Source organism: Solea solea, chromosome 8, assembly GCF_958295425.1.
Source record: "Solea solea chromosome 8, fSolSol10.1, whole genome shotgun sequence".
In the NCBI taxonomy this organism is placed as follows: domain Eukaryota; kingdom Metazoa; phylum Chordata; class Actinopteri; order Pleuronectiformes; family Soleidae; genus Solea; species Solea solea.
Genome location: NC_081141.1, coordinates 29,620,193 through 29,635,568, shown reverse-complemented (window position 1 = coordinate 29,635,568; position 15,376 = coordinate 29,620,193). Strand labels below are relative to the sequence as shown.

At 41.8% G+C, this 15,376-nt stretch overlaps 1 protein-coding gene across 3 annotated transcripts in view; it reads right to left on the bottom strand.

The window, feature by feature from the left end:
- bmp2k (BMP2 inducible kinase) overlaps nucleotides 1–15,376 on the bottom strand; it is a 37,443-nt gene that overhangs the window by 14,051 nt on the left and 8,016 nt on the right. For all 3 annotated transcript variants that reach the window (XM_058637014.1, XM_058637013.1, XM_058637012.1), the window contains exons 3-10: nucleotides 7,624–7,742; nucleotides 5,843–5,948; nucleotides 4,878–5,020; nucleotides 3,121–3,242; nucleotides 2,935–3,016; nucleotides 1,580–1,712; nucleotides 390–493; nucleotides 44–123 (exon numbers count right to left, since the gene is read on the bottom strand). In XM_058637014.1, coding sequence (XP_058492997.1) covers nucleotides 44–123; nucleotides 390–493; nucleotides 1,580–1,712; nucleotides 2,935–3,016; nucleotides 3,121–3,242; nucleotides 4,878–5,020; nucleotides 5,843–5,948; nucleotides 7,624–7,742 — 889 coding nt within the window. The remainder of the gene's footprint in view (nucleotides 1–43; nucleotides 124–389; nucleotides 494–1,579; nucleotides 1,713–2,934; nucleotides 3,017–3,120; nucleotides 3,243–4,877; nucleotides 5,021–5,842; nucleotides 5,949–7,623; nucleotides 7,743–15,376) is intronic.

Genomic DNA, 15,376 nt, shown 5'->3' with positions numbered 1-15,376 from the left:
AGAGTCAGAGTCAGTTCACGACGAGACAGAGAAATCAAAGTACCTGGCTTTTGTGATGCTTTTCTTGGCAGCGACCTCACTGGCTGTTAGAGGCTCAGGCAGAGACGTGGGAATGATCGACTTCTGCAGACAGAGCAGCAGAGCATTGTGGGTATTAATATGACCAGGATTATTTATATTGTAGATAAATAAAAGACATTTCACGTTAACAATGGTAATAATTATAGATCATCCGTAAAAAAAGGATCATTTATAACATACTAATAATTTCACAACTCATTCCTCTTTTATGTTTTCACTCGTTCATCTTCAGTTGTCATTGGAAAAGTGATGTGATGAGTTTGAAATGAGGTTTAGACTTTTAAAAAAGTCTGTGCTCAGTGACTTACACAGAGATTTGGCACTGGACAGTCTTTCCCTGCAAACTTAAAGGCAAAGTAGGAAACTTGGTAAATGTCTGGTCTATTCTCCTGGTCTGGTTCCAGCATAAATCCTGGAACAGAGAGAAAACAACAACAACATTATTATTATTATTATTATTATTATTATTATTATTACACCGACACTCAACCTCACAGGCTGCTGACCTGCAACTCCTCTGTTTGTCCACTAAGTGGAGCTGTTGGTCAGACTATAAATGCAGGAGGAAATTTGATAGACGATTTCCCTTTTTTTCATATGTTATTTAATAATTAAAACCCAGCTTCATAAATGTGAATATTTTAACTAAGAATAATTGAAAAATGAAAGCAGTGATTTCAGTCCCAAACCCTGGACATTATTGGTCAAGTTACACTTTGTGACTAAACACAAACTTACTGATCAAACACAAACTTACTGATCAAACACAAACTTACTGATCAAACACAAACTTACTGATCAAACACAAACTTACTTATCAAACACAAACTTACTTATCAAACACAAACTTAGTGACTAAACACAAACTTAGTGACTAAACACAAACTTAGTGTCTAAACACAAACTTAGTGACTAAACACAAACTTAGTGACTAAACACAAACTTAGTGTCTAAACACAAACTTAGTGACTAAACACAAACTTAGTGACTAAACACAAACTTAGTGTCTAAACACAAACTTAGTGTCTAAACACAAACTTAGTGACTAAACACAAACTTAGTGACTAAACACAAACTTACTGATCAAACACAAACTTAGTGACTAAACACAAACTTAGTGACTAAACACAAACTTAGTGATCAAACACAAACTTACTGATCAAACACAAACTTAGTGATCAAACACAAACTTAGTGACTAAACACAAACTTAGTGACTAAACACAAACTTAGTGACTAAACACAAACTTAGTGACTAAACACAAACTTAGTGTCTAAACACAAACTTAGTGATCAAACACAAACTTACTGATCAAACACAAACTTACTGATCAAACACAAACTTAGTGACTAAACACAAACTTAGTGACTAAACACAAACTTAGTGATCAAACACAAACTTAGTGACTAAACACAAACTTAGTGACTAAACACAAACTTAGTGATCAAACACAAACTTAGTGACTAAACACAAACTTAGTGATCAAACACAAACTTACTGATCAAACAGTGCAACTTGAGGGAGAATCTAGAGTTGTCAGGAACAATAAAGGTTCCGTCACATATGGCGACTTGACTCTCCCCGAACGGAAGAGTGAAGAAACACAGCTTGTACAACAAGCATCCGAGTGCCTGCAGAGACAAACACACACAAATGACAATAAAATGAATCTCTATAACACATTTAAAAACAACCAGGGTCAAATGTACAAGAACAACAACCTAAAAACACAATAATAACACTCTTTACATACACCAGACGCCTCTGTTGAACACATTTGCTTTGCTAAACGTTGGAGAATGCATGTTTTCAGGATTTTTAAAGGACATATTATGCAAAATCAACTTTTTTAATCATTTTAATACTTATATTTGGGACTCTGGAGGCCCTACCAGTCGACCAAAGTGTGGAAAAAGAATACTCAGTCATGTTTTCATGGTCCCCCTTAGTGTAAGTATAGGCGATAAAACACACCATGTTGAATTCCCTGCGCTTATGACGGCAGCATGCACATTTCACCGCGAATGTTACCGCCCACCAGTAAGTTTACCTCGAGAGCTCCACCATAGCTCCACCCTTAGCTCCACCTTAGCTTCACCTTGTCCCTGCGAGAGTGCAGGCGAGGGAGGAAGAGCGGTATTATGTCATCGCGGAGGGACAAGTGTGCTGTTGGTGGCTGCACAGTGGAGCACAGTGTTTTACACAAACTTCCAGCCTCAGAGGATTTGATATATGAAGCTAATGTGCTGGATAAAGTCAGCAAACGTGTGTTCGTGTGTTCGCACCACTTCACATCAGTGGTATTTAGTCAGCGACCGTCTTTCACCGACGTACACAAACACACACATTTTTAAGAAAAGGTCAACTAGAGGTCAGCGGTGCTGTCCCTAAGTGTTTTTAACTGATTTACAGTTGGTCAGTGTTCGGCTCGATCCTTGTGTCGGACGTCTCTTCCTGTGACGACACTCTCGCTGCCATGTTGATATTGTCAGAGAACTAGTGGAGGGAGGAGGAGAGGAATGAGGGGAGGGAACAGGAGCTGAGCGAGTGAGCGCAGTAACAAGGACAAATCAGAAACACCCTGGAAGAAGTGGGCGTGTGTTTGCCTGTGTCTCATTGGCATGTAAAGGGAGCGTTCTGAAAGGGGCGGGTTTAGCAGGGTTATTGAACTGCTATGGTGCTTCATCCTTATGGTATTTTGACCAAAGCATAGCGTCACAGACATGTTCATTAGGACACCAGGGAACTATTTTAACTTGGAGAAATAGGGTATAATATGTCCCCTTTAAGTCTTTTTAACTTTGTCAGACATCGCACGCACACACACACACACACACATATACACACACACACCCATATATCGGCTTTAGTGGTGATGGCTTTCCCTGCATACAAGTTGATCATCTCTGGTGCTCGATATGACAGAGTAGTGTACCTGAGACAGAGAAGCAGATGTTACTTATGTTACTTTGTCATATCAGGTTCTTGATCATTAAAGAACAAACGACAGATGTCAGAGGAGCCGTGTGTGAGACTCACTTCTTAATCTCGTCCTCCACAGCAGTGACTCCGTCTTTATGAGGCAGCAGAACTTTGTGAGTGGCACTGCCAAAGTCACACAGCACGTAATTCCCCTGGTCGTTCAACAGGATGTTTTCAACCTGCAGGAACAAACACAGGAGGAAACAGTTTGTACGAGTGATTAACAACAGGGTCAAAAGGTTGTTAAACCCAACTCTGGATCCATGTCTCCACCAAAACACTTCTGTGTGAACTAAAAGCACAGAAATCAGGAGGAACTGAGGAACTTGATTGAACACGTGAATCAACAGTTACAACATCATTTCAAGTTAAGTCAAGCAGTTCATTATAGGTTTTAAAGACAGAAAGTATAAACACTTGTTAACAGGAAAGAGAGGTGAAGAAGAAAAGAAGAAAAATCTCAGGTGAAACAGATTAAAACGCTGTCATTTTATCTGTTATTACAGAGATTTGAAGAAATGTCGCTGAGGTGGATTTATTTTTTGCATCTGGTGAAATATAAAACTGTCTCTGACTCTAGAACAACATGTATGGTCTGTCAGTGACATCATGTTCAGTATTTTATAATAATAATATTAAATATGAGACGCGTCATTAAAAACTGACACAAATGAACTTTTGAGTGACAAAAAATAAAGTTTTAGTGACATGGCAAAAGTTTCTGAGAGGAAAAACGTGTGCGTGTGTGTGTGTGTGCGTGCGCACACAGCTCAGGGTTAAAGGGCTTTTTTCTGCACTCTCACTCTGCCTGGACGTGGACGTGTGACTGGGCCTCCTCCTCCTCCTCCTCCTCCTCCTCCTCCTCGCTCTTTTGTGTCCCTGTGATGTTACATAAGCCTCGTAGGCTGAGAGCAGACAGACAGACAGACAGACACAGGACTGTGGAGCTGAAGGAGCCGCTCTGTTTGCAGCCTGCTCCAGCTGGACCGAGCACAGCGCCCCCACTGACGAGGCTCTGAGGAGAGTTCAAGCCTCCAGGCTGACGCTGGCTCCACGCCACCTTTCATTTAAAAAAAAACCCCACTGTGGAAATCAAGTTGGCTCAAAAGTGGGATGATCCTGGCGACAGAGGCTCAGACAGAGAGAGGAAGTTTGATGTTACAAGACTGAGAAGAAAAGAGGTAGAGAAGCAAAGAACCTGGACACGAGAGGGAGAAGGAAGTAAGGGAGCATAAGAGGAAGCAGAGGAGTGAAGTGAAACCAGAGCAATCTTTCTTCTCTAAGTTCTTTAAGTACCGACACCCCAATGCTGTGAGCGCCCCCTACTGTTGTAAACCACTCACTCTGAGAGACCATTTCCACTGATCGAGAAAACCCTTTGGACAGGAAACTGAAGTTTGTAATCCACTCACTCTCCCACACCAAACCTCAGAGAGACAATCAGGAGCTGCTGGTCCTCTGCTGCCTCGTGTGGTCACTTTGTGTCACTGATTTATATCAGAATGAAGGATTTTTAATGCCAAATTGACAAAATAAGACATTTAAACTCAGTGATGGAGGCAGGTAGTTGTGTGTGTGTGTGTGTGTGTGTGCCTGTGTGTGTGTGTGTGTGTGTGTGTGTGTGTGTGTGTGTGTGTGTGCCTGTGTGTCTGTGTGTGTGTGTGTGTGAGTGGATTACAAATTTCCGTCTCACAGTGAGATAAAGACGTCAACACGTGACATAGAGATCGTAGACTTAAACTGACAGGGGGCGCTCACAGCACAGCTAGTGAAAGTCTAGTTTCCTGGTTTTGTTGTGGTCTCTGATGGTTCACCTTCAGGTCTCTGTGGATGATGGGTGTCTTGCACTGGTGAAGACGAGCCACGGCCTCACAGGCGTCACAGAAGATGTGGAGAACCTCGGACTCACTGAAGCCCACGTTCAGACGCTGGTTCATCTGCTTCACCACCTGACCCGCTGCATGAGACAGACACAGACAGACCGTGAGACAGACACAGACAGACTGTGAGACAGACACAGACAGACCGTGAGACAGACACAGACAGACTGTGAGACAGACACAGACAGACCGTGAGACAGACACAGACAGACCGTGAGACAGACACAGACAGACCGTGAGACAGACACAGACAGACTGTGAGACAGACACAGACAGACTGTGAGACAGACACAGACAGACTGTGAGACAGACACAGACAGACCGTGAGACACAGACAGACTGTGAGACACAGACAGACTGTGAGACAGACACAGACAGACCGTGAGACAGACACAGACAGACCGTGAGACAGACACAGACAGACTGTGAGACAGACACAGACGGACCGTGAGACACAGACAGACTGTGAGACAGACACAGACAGACCGTGAGACACAGACAGACTGTGAGACACAGACAGACTGTGAGACACAGACAGACTGTGAGACAGACACAGACAGACCGTGAGACAGACACAGACAGACCGTGAGACAGACACAGACAGACTGTGAGACAGACACAGACAGACTGTGAGACAGACACAGACGGACCGTGAGACACTGACAGACTGTGAGACAGACACAGACAGACCGTGAGACACAGACAGACCGTGAGACACAGACAGACTGTGAGACAGACACAGACAGACCGTGAGACAGACACAGACAGACCGTGAGACAGACACAGACAGACTGTGAGACACAGACAGACTGTGAGACACAGACAGACTGTGAGACAGACACAGACAGACTGTGAGACATAGACAGACTGTGAGACAGAGGTATTGTATTTTTCTTTACCTTTACAATATTCCATGAGGATCAGAACCTCCCACACACTGTCTGACACCACGCTGATGACTGAGTCCAAATATCCCACAATGTTCTTATGTCCTGACAGTTCCTTCTGTGGACGAGAGAGAGGGAGAGACAAGAGAGAGAGAGAGAGACACACGACACATGAGAGAGACGGAGAGACAAGAGAGGGATGAGAGGAAGAAGATAAAGCACACTATATCATCACAAATCTCGATACAAATCACTCACAATCAGTTGATCAGTGTGTAATATTTATATCTTTACAAGTCACCAACATACAGTCCTAGGGATTTATAGTGATGTTGTTTCTCATTTCTCACAAAATGTAAAATCCTTTTGTAACATTACACTTGTTGGTGAAATAAATAACAGTAACATGAAAGAGTAACATGTTTTTGAACTTTGTAATCCACTCACTCTCCCACACCAAAGCCTATAGAGAAAATTAGTGATTTTAATATCTCTCACACACACACACACTCCATCACTGAGTTCAAATGTCTGATTTTAGTGAATTTGGCATTTGAAATCCTTTGTCCACACGAGGCAGCAGAGGAGCAGCAGCTAAAATCACTGACTGTCTCTCTGGGGTTTGGTGTGTGTGTGGGAGAGTTTCCTCACAGTGAGATAAAGACGTGAACATGTGACGTCGATATCAGAGACTTAAACTGAGCCATGCTGGTTCTTGACACAGGGGGCGCTCACACACAGTCAGCTGCATTTAAGCTGTTGTCTCTGGGTCAGAAGCTCATATGTGATCTATCCCTTTAATGTCAGCTGTGTGCTGGGACACATTGTCCCCACAGACAAACTCAGGTCAAACATTAAAGACCACACGATCTGCTGCTTCCACAATAAATGAGACACCTCCGATCTTCTTCATCATCATCATCAGCCGTGTGTGCAGGTACATTATTAACACACTGTCACAGCAGCAGCAGCAGCAGCAGCAGCAGCAGCAGCAGCAGCAGCAGCAGCAGCAGCAGCAGCAGCAGCAGCAGCAGCAGCAGCAGCAGCGAGGAGGAATGCTGTGAAACAGGACGTGTGAGGAGGACGGAATGAGGACGTTTAAATATATGCACCTTCCCTTCATCTTCATGACAGCGAGTGTTTTCACACGTGTCCCATTTCCTTCAACTAAATAGCTGAAAACTGACAATGCCCTGGAGACATATCCAATAATAAAACAAGAGCTTCTTCTTGTTCAAAGTAAACTGTAACAAAAAGTGTTTCCAGTCAAAGACGAGCCGCTAAAACCAAGAATGTTCAAATGTTACAGATAATGATTTATGTTGGTGTAAACACAATTAAAAATCTGAATTACTTTCATAATCAATTCATTTGACAGTTTATGGATAATCAGTCAACAATTTTGATAATTGATTTGATGAGTGTTTTTTTTTAAATAATTAAAACAAGTTTGTGTGATTTTTCAGCTGCACAAACACATGGTGTATAATCACTTTAAAGTATCATTAAATAACAGGGACAGGAAACAGGATTAGCAACAGCTGATCCATTACTAAATTAACTGCCAACTATTGTGGCTTCTGTCATTTTTCATTTATAATGTTTTTCTACATTTTATGAATCAATAGATTAATCAAGAAACCTACAAATGCTATACATTGCCTAACAGATAAAGTGTGCGATTAGTCATTTTATTCTGTATGAGTGAGTGAGTGAGTGAGTGAGTGAGTGAGTGAGTGAGTGAGTGTTTGGTCTGTGAAGGACAGATGTAAAGTGATTGGTGTTTCTCTCACCATGATGGTGATCTCCCTCTTGTAGACGCTCAGGTCGGTGACGTTGTTGACGTACATCCTCTTGAGAGCGCAGCGGACGCCGCTGTGTGTCCGGGCCAGAAACACCACAGAGAAGCCTCCTGTAAACACATGGAAGTTTCATGTGTCCTCAGGTTCACACAGAGACCATGTGATGAACTGTGACAATGACATTTGTCCATTTCCCTCACAAGAAGAAAAATATGTGGCTCACGTCATTTCATGAAAGCGACAGCTGCAGAGACGTTTCAGAGTTCAGACCATGTCAATGTTTACTCTGATCACACACACACATGAATAAACATGTCATGCTCCAGCTGTGACGCTCAGTCCACAAACATTTGTTCTTCTTAAAAGTCACTGTACATAATTGAATGTTAATTTAGGATAAAGCTGTAATCACAGATATTTACACAAGAAGATAAATCTTTAGCATCTGGCTCTGTGTGTTAGTTAGCACTGGTCAGACTCCAGCAGAGACTCATCCTGCTTTAAAAGATCTACAGAGGATTTATCAGCAAAGACAAAGTGGAGTAAATCTGCAATCTGGGACGATTGTTGCTGCAATTATCACTGAATCTTTCCATTAATCAACTCATTGTTATTGCTGTATGAACACACACACACACACACAGTGATGCTACTGTAGCACACGTTATCAGATGACAGGAGACTGATGTTGTTCTGAGGCAGAGCACCAATCAAGAGACAGCTTCCTGGTCGCTCATTAAGAGGAAACTTAAGTGAATGGTGACATAGAACAATCTTCTTCTTACTGATGTCAAAGCTCGTTGGACTAGAATGTGAATTATTTTCTTGATTAATCAAAAAATATTGACCAGTGTTTGTCAAACTCTGGAAATGATGATGTTCTCAAATGTCTTGATTTTGTCCACAAACACAAAATGATTTGAGTTTGAATGATTTCTTTGTTTATGGAGCAAAGACACCAGGAAATATTCACATTTAAGAAGCTGAAAAATCAAAGAAACTGGGTTTCTCAATCATGTGACACAGTCTTGTGAAAGAACAGCAGGAAGTAGCAGCTCTCAGGACTTCCTGTGAGACCCGTGATGCAGATTTAGCTTTGACCTAAAGAAAGCATGTGTGCACATCTCAGACGAGGCAACAATGAAGGCATGAACATGTGGGGGACGGCACAGGCCGGATCAGACCAAGTTTCACATTTGTCAGGGCCAAGGTCCAGGAAGCTGAAGAGAGCAGATAAAACCACACTGAAACCTGTCATGAACCTCAATCATGTTCACGTACAAGTGTCCAGATGACACCAGTGATTCTTTTATTTATACGGTTTATGAGTTACACAATAATTATTAAGCAGTAAATCAACCTATAACTAAGAGTAAATCATCGGCTCAGCTCTTATCTTGAATGAATCAACCACGTCCTGCTGCTCTGTTATTGTCTGTCTACACGCTGAGATCATCTGGGATCATCTGGAGTTTATTAGATTAATCTGTGAACTTAATGTTCACAGATTAAGATGAGGAGAAGCACAGATTGTGACAACTCGCTCCGTTTCTTCCGTCTCTTTCACAACACGACATTCAGGTCCTGATTCAACACATCAAATATTCATATTTTAATTAACAACAAAATAAAATGACAGTGATGTCACTTCCTTGTGAGTGTGAGTGTTTTGTCTCACAGCTGTCAACATTGAAATTAACTGAAATTTATAATGTTCCATGTTTATTTTTTACATCCTGTTATGTTACTACGACATGAAGTTGATTTAGAAGGTAGTTTGGGTTATTTTTGGTTGTTTTAAGGGTGAGTTGCCACAGACTCAGCGTCAGCAGCTTTAATGTCCTGAAGCCAACACACTAATGTGTGGCCAACTTCCTGTGTGTCGCTGCCGTTAGCGTTCCTCCCCTAAAGTCACATGGTTACAGCCGAGCCAAAAACAATCTCACTCAAGTATTGTGTAATGTTTAGAACTAGACCTGACAGAATACATGACCCAGCTCAAACTGCAGAACTGCAGCTGTTCTGAGGAGATCTCTGACAATGACTCCACACTGACGCCCTGAGCAGATCACAGATACTGGAAGAAGTGTTTCCACTACAAATAGAACCCAAATAACCAGCCTGAGCCGTTCCATTCTTTGGCACCCTAAAATATACGGCCAGGGCGGAGCTAGACCGGCTCCACCCACAACAGTCAGCTGATTGGGTGGTTGACAGACAGATAAAGATGTGGAGAGAACTTGGGACATTTTCCCCTGTGGGGGGCAGCACTGTACATCTGTGTACGGCCTGTCAGAAATGATAACAAGAAGAAATACATCTAATCATTTAAATCTGAATCATTAACAAAGATGAATATTTTATCTTTTCATAATCTAAATCATGAGGAACCTCCCTCACATCTCCACATGTGGGAGAGGACTGAGTCCTGATCCTGAGAGGAGACCAAGCCACCCATTCTTCATGTGGACCTGTTTCCTGGATCTGGATCTGTTTCTCACTCCATCACCAGCCCGAGTCTTTTGTTGCCTCCGAGGACTTTGCCAGCCTCGGAAGTGTTCGACCATTCAGAGCGTTATTCTCCTGAGAGGCTGTGGATGGAATGACTTGTGTCCAGAATACCAACGACAACACAGAATGAGCCTCACTGTACACGAGTGTGGCCTCAACCACCAACAATAACAGAGCTGTGTGCATGTGAGTGGAAACATGCAAATGACATGATGCCACTGAAAAAGAAGAAGACCAACGGAATGAAACACAACCAGTTCTGACTCAAATAAAGCTCCACATCAACAACCTCTGACAAACGCATCAACACAGTGGAGAGAAAATAAATGTGTCCACATTGGAAATTACAAATACATTCATTTAAAGTTTAAATAAGTTCCACAACAGGAAATGATTGCTTAAACTGAGAATATATTGGGACTCCTTCAAAATAAAATCTCAGTTTTAATCTCAGTTAAATTGCTAAAATAGGAAAGTTTGATTTTCAACCTATTGCTCAGACCTGTGTTCAGTGTTGGTGTCTTTGATGACACCACAGATCTAATTTATACAAGTTTAGAAGCGCATTGAGGAACTTTGAAAAGTGCTTTAGACTGTTGAAGACGTTTAAAGAACTTTGGACTGCGTTGAAGACGTTTAGAGAACTTTGGACTGCGTTGAAGACGTTTAAAGAACTTTGGACTGCGTTGAAGACGTTTAGAGAACTTTGGACTGCGTTGAAGAAGTTTGAAAAACTTTGGACTGCATTGAAGACGTTTAGAGAACTTTGGACTGTGTTGAAGACGTTTAAAGAACTTTGAAGAACTTTGGACTGCGTTGAAGACATTTAAAGAACTTTGGACTGCGTTGAAGACGTTTAAAGAACTTTGGACTGCATTGAAGACATTTAAAGAACTTTGGACTGCGTTGAAGACGTTTAAAGAACTTTGGACTGCGTTGAAGACGTTTAAAGAACTTTGGACTGCGTTGAAGAAGTTTGAAAAACTTTGGACTGCATTGAAGACGTTTAGAGAACTTTGGACTGTGTTGAAGACGTGTAAAGAACTTTGGACTGCGTTGAAGACATTTAAAGAACTTTGGACTGCGTTGAAGAACTTTGAAGAACTTTGGACTGCGTTGAAGACGTTTAAAGAACTTTGGACTGCGTTGAAGACGTTTAGAGAACTTTGGACTGCGTTGAAGACGTTTAAAGAACTTTGGACTGCGTTGAAGAAGTTTGAAGAACTTTGGACTGCGTTGAAGACGTGTAAAGAACTTTGGACTGTGTTGAAGACGTTTAAAGAACTTTGGACTGCGTTGAAGACGTTTAGAGAACTTTGGACTGCGTTGAAGACGTTTAAAGAACTTTGGACTGCGTTGAAGACGTGTAAAGAACTTTGGACTGTGTTGAAGAACTTTGAAGAACTTTGAACTGCGTTGAAGACGTTTAAAGAACTTTGGACTGCGTTGAAGACGTTTAGAGAACTTTGGACTGCGTTGAAGACGTTTAAAGAACTTTGGACTGCGTTGAAGACGTTTAGAGAACTTTGGACTGCGTTGAAGACATTTAAAGAACTTTGGACTGTGTTGAAGACGTGTAAAGAACTTTGGACTGTGTTGAAGAACTTTGAAGAACTTTGAACTGCGTTGAAGACGTTTAAAGAACTTTGGACTGCGTTGAAGACGTTTAGAGAACTTTGGACTGCGTTGAAGACGTTTAAAGAACTTTGGACTGCGTTGAAGACGTTTAAAGAACTTTGGACTGCGTTGAAGAAGTTTGAAGAACTTTGGACTGTGTTGAAGACGTTTAAAGAACTTTGGACTGCGTTGAAGACGTTTAGAGAACTTTGGACTGTGTTGAAGACGTTTAAAGAACTTTGGACTGCGTTGAAGACGTTTAGAGAACTTTGGACTGCGTTGAAGACGTTTAAAGAACTTTGGACCAAAGGTTCCTGACTGAAGAGTCAGAACCTAAACTGACGGTAGGAATACTTAATGAGCGAGACATTTGGTCTCATCAGAAAAAAAAGAAAAAAAATGGAGGAGAGGGTTAGTTCTTCTGATGAAACATCCTGACCTGACCTGTGACCTGCTCTCACATATATCTTTTCCCTTCTGTTTAACATAGAAACCCAACATGTTTACGAGTGAGTTGCTCTAATTCAGATTTATAATTTCTCAGTTTTCAAAGGATTTTTTTCCCCTTCGTCATAAACTGGCATCGTTTTTTCTGTCTTCAAAGCAGCAGAGAGAAATAACACAGTAGTGTGTGTTCTCACACTGAAGAATCTGTCAGACGCTTGTTAAAAGCCAGCGTGACGTCAGTCTGTCGTGTAACTGTGGTTAAACACATTAGAAAAGTTAAAGTAGGTCACTGAGATTCAAGCATATGAAATATTTGCTTTTACATTTGGAATCATATGTTTCATGTAAATCAAAGTCCTCCCTGCATGCATGTGTATGAAACCACACCTAAGAGGATTCATTGAAGCACTGCAGATCACAAAGTCATAATTGTAATTAGCAGGAGCAGCTGGTGAAGAGCTCACCATCCACTTCATGGACATTTATTTCCTCTATTCACTGTGGAAAAAAACTGGCACCTGTTTGTCCACAGAGAAGATCAACTTTTCCAGATCAACTGAAGCTGCCAGAGCCTTCAACCACAGCTGATGAACAATAATAAATAACTCACATTCTAATGAGGTAATGTCCCTTTGTTTCAGCTCATTTCCCCCAGTTTTACTCTCAGAACTAAAGTAAGTGGGCATATTACTCTTTCAACCTCAAGCAAAAGATGAAGATGTCCAAATTAAAATCAAACAAATGACTCCCACTCCCTCAAACACTCCCTCACTATCAACTCCTGAACTACTATACACTTCATACATCTACACTTTACATTTTTTAGGACAAACCGCTCTGCAGACACGTAGGGGAAGTGTTGAGGGTTCATGTTCGGGGATGGGGGCCTCCTGGAGGAAATACCTCAGCCTGCTTCTAATCTTCTCACAGAGAAACCAAGCTTTCCTTCTTTAAATGTGGAGGAGGCGTTTTCACAGCTGAACTGCAGCATATTCTCCGTTTGTGTCTTTCTGTGGTGGGTTCAAGTGTGGGAGTGAAATAACAGAAGAAAGACAAGAGAGCGGTCTGTTATCACAGCGATGACATCATTCTTTAGAGGGAAAACATCTGTGCTGCAGCACAAACTAAAAACATCATCATCAGCTCTGTCTTCACTGACACTCTCAGCTTCTCTCTGCGCTTAATGTGACGGGAAAACAGTTTCTGACACGTCTGTTCCACAGGCCATCATGAAGGTCACCTCTGACCTTTAACCTGCTTTCACAGTCCAAAGTCACAGCAATGACAAAGACAAGAGTTTGCGCCCGGAGTCAGGGGTCCAGAGTCAGGGGTCCAGAGTCAGGGGTCCAGAGTCAGGGGTCCAGAGTCGCAGCGAGCCCAGCAGACGAGTAACAGTAACAGTAACAGTAAGGAACCTGGTGAGTCGATTACATACTGGTTAGCCCCTCTGTTAACTGACTGTTTACCCACTGTTACCTGTTTACTCACTGTTAACTCACTGTTAACTGACTGTTTACTCTCACCAGTGTTTAATGCTAAAGCTAACAACATTTGTAACACAGTTTAAATCATAAAAAACTAGTTAAACTTCCTCACTAAACCTGAGTCCAGAGTCACAGAGAGTCCAGTCAGGGCTTGGGAAAATTCTCCAGTCATAAAAGACAATGATTATATTGTATATAATTCTTATTTTTCTCTTTTTATACTCCAGTTTTTGACAGTTGTGCTAATCTGTTGTTTTTCTATTCTTGGAGTGGCTTTAATGAAATGTAATTTCCCCATAGGGATTAAATGAAGTACTTTTGATTCTGATTTATTTATTCTTTTATAACACGTTCTATTTATTTTACAGTATATTGTCACTCTCAAACTCATTATGAGCCCAGAGAAACCACCTGTGTGCAGCTTTATATCAACATACAGTATATCTCCTTTATCACACAGACTGATTAGATTTATATCCTGATATATACAGACATAAAAAAAAAAAGATTGTTACGCAGATGTGCGTGTTTGTGAGACACACGTCCATAAAAGGTCAAAAGAGGAGGTGCAGCAGTGACTGGGCTCAGAGAAGTGGAAGGTTCTGGCAGCTGGTTCTCATACGTCTCACACACACACACACACACACACACACACAGAGGATTTACATTGAAACGAAGACACAGAGGATAAATGTTACAACAGCAGGACCGACCGCGAGGAAGAGCAGACCAACGCCCATACGTGCAAACTAAAACACAAAAGCAACAGGTTTTACTGATGCTCTGCCTTTAAAATCATTTTCTTTTCTTTAAATAAAGATAAAGAATATTTGCTGACATGAATACTGTGTAACAGCCACCAATAAAGCCAACGTCAGACTCATCAGACCTCTGTTCAGACAAAAGAACTCTCAGCAATGACTCAAACGGGAGTCTCACTGCACGTTAGATACAATGACTCTGCAGAAGTGGACTGCAAAGTTTTCTGAGCACAGATCAAACAGAGGAGCGTGCACAGTGTATCACCTCACCTCTTACGGTGAGGTGTTGAGCAGACGGACACGTTGACACGTCGACAAGTCTTGTATCCAGCGACCACAGCCTCGGTCAGGATCACTCCCCACCTCTGACTCACTCATGGTCCAATCCAGGGCCGTCATACACAAATCACACGTATGATCAGTGTCGGAGCTGGAGCTGAGACTGAGCTCAAACTGCAGCAGCTAACTACGGTGGCTGACGGGGGGCAAACACACTGCAACCACACAAAGAGATTCACAAACACAGACCAAAACAAAAACTAATGCAACGTGAGAAAAATGATCTGCAGAAAGAAACAAAACAGCTGCATCAACAGAAACACGTTCTTACTTTATTAAGAGGTTATCCTCCTGTAACAGCACAGTTTTTATGATCAGTGTTTCAATTCTGGTAAGTAATCCCAGAGTATCCTCACGGCTGCTCATAGAGCTGCACAACAGCGCCCCCCACAGACCTGGAGCACTTCCCTTATTGAACACGCTTGTGTTTTTGACTCTCATTTCTCCCCCCCAGCATGTCGCAGAGTGAAATTACCGTAATAACCACAGTTGGTGGCAGTAAAAGTTACATACTAGAGCTTTAATATCTGTTAAATCTGTTTTCCTTTTTTATCTGAAACCTGTTTGTGAAGTGAATGTAAACAA